This window comes from Belonocnema kinseyi, chromosome 9 (genome assembly GCF_010883055.1).
Source record: "Belonocnema kinseyi isolate 2016_QV_RU_SX_M_011 chromosome 9, B_treatae_v1, whole genome shotgun sequence".
Lineage (NCBI taxonomy): Eukaryota > Metazoa > Arthropoda > Insecta > Hymenoptera > Cynipidae > Belonocnema > Belonocnema kinseyi.
Genome location: NC_046665.1, coordinates 118,095,989 through 118,103,118, shown reverse-complemented (window position 1 = coordinate 118,103,118; position 7,130 = coordinate 118,095,989). Strand labels below are relative to the sequence as shown.

Genomic DNA, 7,130 nt, shown 5'->3' with positions numbered 1-7,130 from the left:
TGGCATAAAAAGTCAACTATTTTGTTTAAAATTAAATTTGTTTGGTTGAGAATCCAATTATTTTGTCAAGAATTCAGATTCCTGGATTGAAAATTCAATGACTTCGTACAAACATTTTTGTTTGTTTGAAAATACATCTTTTTTGTTTGAGAATTCAAGAAGTAACTTAACTTTTTTATTAATCAAATAGTATAAAACATCTCAATTCACAAGCAATACACATTTGTGTCTGGATAAGTCTTCCATCTCACCTATTGATAAGAAACGATAAAAAAAGTCTTGTTATATTTCATGAATGATTGAATATGGCGCAATGTGGTGGTGGCCGTTACGCATGCGCGTAAATCCGTGTCGACGCCACGCGCAGCCACGCGAAAGCTGGAGGTTGGGTTGGATGTGAACGCCCTCTGTAGTACGTTAACAACTGAAGCATCCGCTCGCGTTCCTTTCCTCTCGACTCCTGTTCTTTCCCAGGGAGTCCGCCATTGTTGGCGCACGTATAATTCTGACCAGGCTACTGAAATCGGACAACATCCAAAATGGTACGTACCATCGAAGGAAAGTCATTCATTTATCGTGATCTGTGCAGTGCGCGATGTGTGAAAATGTGTATATTTCCGGTCACCTCATGGCCCCTTGCTCTCGAAAAACGGAAAACTCCTGAATTGCCCAAAATTGCGCAATCTTTTTCACGCCCGGGTTTTTTCTCCTTCCAGCAGGGTTTTCCGGGCAAAACGCGATTCCGAAAATCCTCTAGAATTTCTCTCAGCAATCGCGAAAAGAACCAGTGAATTACAATGACATTTGCAGGCGTAATATGTTATTCAATTCGGGTACAACGTGTCATGGTGTCGGTTAACGAACGCGTATGGAGTTCTGTCCGATTCTTAGGAACTTAGAAACGCGTTTTCTGCTTTGAGGAGTGAAATAGAATTTCTCTGGAATAAGGATGCCTGGTGCAAACCACCAACATCCGGGTAGAGTCGCCAGTATAATCAACTCGAAGACACAATATGGTACAAACTAGTTCCATGAGAAAAATGGTCTTTTAACTATATTCTGCTTCCGCTTTGTCGTCCAACTTTGATTTCATTGGTGTATCGTTGGCAAATAGACGTCACACCGATGTTAATTTTAATCTTTCAACATATTGTGCAAAGATTTTTTTTCTCTTTGTTCATCATAACCTCAAATCAAAAGATAACGACACGCCATTATCAGATCTCTCTTGTTCTTACAATATGCGAACTACCGTGAAATATTGTTCTGGATTTAGTGGGAATTGCACAGATATCGTGTTTTTGTGCATATTTAATAGGGGTTCATTTTATTATTTTTTAGGTGAACTTCACAGTAGACGAGATCCGTGGGATGATGGACAAGAAAAAGAACATCCGAAACATGTCCGTCATCGCCCATGTGGATCACGGAAAGTCAACTTTGACCGACTCCCTTGTGTCCAAAGCCGGTATCATTGCTGGTGCCAAGGCTGGAGAGACACGGTTCACTGATACTCGAAAGGATGAGCAAGAACGTTGTATTACCATTAAGTCAACGTGCGTATTCATTTTATTTCAAAATAATAATTTCAGAGTGACTTGAAAGTGGGAAATTATGATTATCAGGGTGTCTACCTGGTTGGTTAATTATAAATGAAGGGATTTTGAAATTTTTTTGTGGTCTCTCTGATGTAATGTTAATTATTTATTTGCCTTTTGTCTTTTTTTTTGTTGTTGTTGATGGTTCCGGATGAAAATTTGATCACTTAGTTAAAAATTAATATTTTTGGGTTGCAACTTTGCTGTTTTGATGGAAAGTCACTATTTGGTAACAAAAATTAATTGTGTCATTGAAAATTGATATTTTAGGATTGAAAATTTAATTCTTGTTAAATTTTGTTTGGTTGAAAATTCAATAATTTTGTAGAAAATTTACTATTTTGTTGAAACTGAACTTTTTTTGTTAAAAAATCAATTGTGATAATAAAAAGAAGGTTTTTTTATAATGAATCATGTGTAAACATTGCATTTATTATTACAAATTCACTTGTTTTTATTAATAATACATATTATTTTAGAATATAAAAAATAATTGTTTTGTTTGAATATTCTTTTTTGTGGTTTGAAAATTTAATTGTTTTTTGTTTTGTTTTTAAAACGAATATTTTTGGGTAGAAAATTAAACTGCTCCGGATAAAAATTTCACTAATTAGTTAAAAATTAATATTTTAATTAATATAATAAAAAAAAATTTTTGTGTTCAAAATTCGTTTTTTGAGTTTAAAGTTAAATTTTTTTGGTTGCAAATTCCAATAGCCTATTTGGTGGAAAATTTACGTCTTTCTTAAAAATTCGTGAATAATTTGTCAAAAATTCAACGGTTTTGGTTGAAAATTCAATAATTTCTTCGACAATTTTATTATTTTGTTGAAACTGAACTTTTTTTTGTTCAAAAATCAATTGCGATAATAAAAAGAAAGTTTTTTATAATGAATCATGTATAAGCATTGCATTTATTATTACAAATTCGCTTGTTTCATTAATAGTAATTATTTAATATAAAATGTAATTATTTAATAAATAAAAAAATTTTTTGTGTTGAAAATTCATTTTTTGAGTTAAAAGTTAATTTTTTTGGTTGCAAATTCAAATAGCCTACTTGGTGGACAATTTACTTCTTTCTTAAAAATTGATGATTTATTTAGTCAAAAATTCAACGGTTTTGGTTGAAAATTCAATAATTTCTTAGAAAATTTAACTATTTTGTTGAAACTGAACTTTTTTTTGTTAAAAAATCAATTGTGATAATAAAAAGAAAGTTTTTTATAATGAATCATGTATAAGCATTGCATTTATTATTACAAATTCGCTTGTTTTATTAATAATTATTATTTATTAATAGTAATTATTTAATAAAAAAATTATTTTTTTGTGTTGAAAATTCATTTTTTGAGTTAAAAGTTAATTTTTTTGGTTGCAAATTCAAATAGCCTACTTGGTGGACAATTTACTTCTTTCTTAAAAATTGATGATTTATTTAGTCAAAAATTCAACGGTTTTGGTTGAAAATTCAATAATTTCTTAAAAAATTTAACTATTTTGTTGAAACTGAACTTTTTTTTTTGTTTGTTAAAAAATCAATTGTGATAATAAAAAGAAAGTTTTTTTATAATGAATCATGTATAAGCATTGCATTTATTATTACAAATTCGCTTGTTTTATTAATAATTATTTATTGATAGTAATTATTTAATAAAAAATGTAATTATTTAATTAAATAAAAAAATTTTTTGTGTTGAAAATTCATTTTTTGAGTTAAAAGTTAATTTTTTGGTTGCAAATTCAAATAGCCTACTTGGTGGACAATTTACTTCTTTCTTAAAAATTTATGATTTATTTGGTCAAAAATTCAACGGCTTTGGTAGAAAATTCAATAATTTCTTAGAAAATTTAACTGTTTTGTTGAAACTGAACTTTTTTTTTGTTAAAAAATCAATTGTGATAATAAAAAGAAAGTTTTTTTTATAATGAATCATGTATAAGCATTGCATTTATTATTACAAATTCACTTGTTTTATTAATAATGTATATTATTTTAGAATATAAAAAAATAATAGTTTTGTTTGAATATTCTTTTTTGTCGGTTGCAAATTTATTTGTTTTTTGTTTTGTTTTTAAAATGCATCTTTTTGGGTAGAAAATTAAACTGCCCCGGATAAAAATTTCACTAATTAGTTAAAAATTAATATTTTTGGTTTGCAAACTTCACTAATTTGTTGGAAAGTAATTATTTAATAAAAAATGTAATTTGTTGATTAAAATTTTTTTTTGTGTTAAAAAATTCATCTTTTGAATTAAAAGTTAAGTTTTTTTGGTTGCAAATTCCAATAGCCTACTTGGTGGAAACTTTACTTCTTTCTTAAAAATTCGTGATTTATTTGATCAAAAATTTAACGGTTTTGGATGAAAATTTCAACAATTTCGTAGAGAATTTTTCTATTTTGTTGAAACTGAACTTTTTTTGTTAAAAAATCAATAGTGATAATAAAAAGGTTTTTTATAATGAATCATGTGTAAGCATTGCATTTATTATTAAAATTTACTACTAATTTGTTGAAAAGTAATTATTTAATTTAAAAAATTATTTTTTGTGTTGAAAATTAATTTTTTTGACTTAAAAGTTAAATTTTTTTGGTTGCAAATTCAAATAACCTACTTTGTGGAAAATTGACTTCTTTCTTAAAAATGCCTACTTTATTGAGTCGGAAGTTCAACGGTTTTGTAGAAAATTTAACAATTTCGTAGCAAATTCTACTATTATGTTAAAAATTAACTTTTTTGTTAAAAATTCAATTAAAATAATAAAAATAATCTTGATTATAATGTTTCATCGTGAAAGCATTAAATCTATTATCACAAATTTAATTGTTTTATTAAACATACAATTATTTTAGAGTTCAAAAAACTATTGGTTTGTTAAAATTTTTTTTTTTTTTTTTTTTTGAGAATTCAATTCTTTTGTTTGAAAACTCCTATTTTTGGATTGAAAGTGAAGCTGCTCCAGAAATTCCCTTGTTTTATTGAAAATTAATATCTTAGGATTGAAAATTTATCTTCTTACGTTGAAAATTCAACTATTTGCTGAAAAATTCATTTTTGTTTGAAAAGTAATGTTTGTGGGGTGAAAAATAATTTTTTTTGAGATGAAATGTCAACTATTTGGTGGAAAATTTAGTTTTTTCGTTAAACTTTTTTTATCATTGTTAATTATTTTAAATATTTGAAAATTAATTCTTATTTTTGCGTTGAAAATGTAACTGTTTTGTTGAAAAAGTTTAGGTTAAAAATGAATCTGTTTTTATTTAAAATTATTATTTTTTGCAAATCAACTCTTTTATTAAAAATTTAATTGTTTTATTAAAAATTCGTCTTATGATTGACGTTTTAACTATTTTGTTGAAAATGGAACTTTTTTTGTTACAAATTCAATAATTTTTTATTTAAAAATTCTATAGTTTGGTACAAATAAAAAATTGAATAATTTTTTGTTGGAAATCTACTTTTTCAAAGAAAAAAACTGAATTTTTTGATTGAAAATTCAGCTTTTTCGGTTAAAAATTCAATTATTTTGTTGAAAATGCAACTGTTTTATTTTTTTAATTCGTTTTTAAGTTGAAAATGCTATTATTTTGATATAAAATTCAACTACATGGTTGAAAATGTATTTTTTTGTTTGTTTGTAAAATTAAAATTATAATAATAAAAAGATTGTTATAATGAATCATGGTGGGTGCATTAAATTTATGATTATAAATTCAATTGCTTTATTAAATGTACATATTATTTTAGAAATTAAAAAACAATTGTTTTGTTTGAAAGCGCATATTTTTGGGTTGAAAATTAAACTGCTCCGTAAATTCTATTGTTTAATGGAAAATTAATATTTTAGGATTGACAATTTATCTTTTTGCGTTAAAAAAAATTCAAATATTTGATTAAAAATTAATTTTTGTTTGAAAAGTAATATTTTTGGGGTGACAAATAATGTTTTTGGGATGAAAGTTCAACTGTTCTGAAAAAATATTCAAAATAATTTAAAATATCTTCTAGATTTCTCAAGATTTTGAAATACAATTTAAAAAATTTCCAAGGATGTTTAAACAATTTAAAGAGAAAATAATTGAATTTCTAATTTAATAAGTGTTCATTTAAAAATTTTTCAATATTTAATGTTTTGAGCTTAAAACTCCTTAAAATTTTGAACATTTTAAAGTTCATTCATTGATTTTTTAATTTAGAGCATCGAAAAGGATAACTTCGATTTATATTTTTTTATATTGAAAAATGTTAGCACCTTCAATTTTTTACGCGTAAATTCATGAGAATTTGTATAAAAAAAATTTTAATTAAAAACTTTCAAATTTCAACTTTAAAAGTTCAAAATTTAACAGTTTCACTTTGAGTGATTTCATTTGTAGCTGAAAAACGTGAAAATCCAGATTTTTTTATATTAGGCTATCATTTCAAGTATTACATTAAGTTTGAATATTTTTAAAACTTCTATATATCTCTTCCAATTACTCAAATTTTACCTACAAATAATAAATGTTCAATTGTTATTTATACATCCAAATTGTAAAGAAATTGTCTAAAATTTGCAGGATTTTCTGAAAATTGTAGAAAAAATTAAATTAATTTAAACTATTTAAAAAGAAAAGAATTGAATTTCTAATTGAAAAAGTGTTAATTTTGAAAATTTCAAAGTTCATTGATTGATTTTTAAATTTAGAGCATTGAAAATGATAACGTGGATTTATATTTTTTTATATTGAAAAATGTTAGTACCTTCAATTTTATACGCATAAATTATTGAGCGTTTGAATACGAATTTTTTTTCAAATTAAAAACTTTTAAATTTCCATTTTAAAAGTTAAAATTTTAACAGTTCCACTTAGAGGGTTTTGATTTAAAGCTCAGTTTTTATTACCTCAAGTGGAATTTTTTTTTAGCTTTAGTGTTCCATTTTTTTAATTTCATTGACCGGGAATTTATTTGCGTCGATTAAAACGGCCACCCTGAATTTAGATAATTACTCATCCACATGATGAATGTTCTAAATATTTTCTGACACCTCTTCTGAACCGTTGTGAGCGAGGTTTTGAACATGACTGAATAAAATAGAAAATGAATAATATTCTCCGATTAAATGACGGATTCCTGAACATTTTTTTAATGATGATTAATTTCATCTTTTTAGTGCGATATCGATGTACTTTGAGCTCGAAGAGAAAGACTGTGTCTTCATTTCAAGCCCTGATCAGCGTGATAAGGACGAGAAGGGTTTCCTGATCAACTTGATCGATTCACCTGGACACGTTGATTTCTCGAGCGAAGTCACAGCGGCCCTTCGTGTCACAGACGGAGCTCTCGTTGTCGTCGACTGTGTTTCTGGTAAGTTGATCAAATTATTTGAAGAAGAAAAAAATTAGTATTTTATCACATTTCCGAATTATTTTCCTTAAGGGCTGTTGACACAGCTAAATACCTATATTACCGACCACAGTTTTTCAGTTCACTGAATGTTTTTTTGAACCTGAGAACTTTTTTTGTAAGTAAAATATCGAGCTGAAA

At 26.2% G+C, this 7,130-nt stretch overlaps 1 protein-coding gene across 1 annotated transcript in view; it reads left to right on the top strand.

Moving 5' to 3' along the window:
- Positions 1-403: 403 nt before the first annotated feature.
- Positions 404-7,130, top strand: part of LOC117180202 (translation elongation factor 2) — a 53,054-nt gene continuing 46,327 nt past the window's right edge. The window contains exons 1-3 of the mRNA XM_033372583.1: positions 404-542; positions 1,342-1,556; positions 6,757-6,950. Of these exons, the coding sequence (XP_033228474.1) occupies positions 540-542; positions 1,342-1,556; positions 6,757-6,950 (412 nt within the window). The 5' untranslated portion in view covers positions 404-539. The remainder of the gene's footprint in view (positions 543-1,341; positions 1,557-6,756; positions 6,951-7,130) is intronic.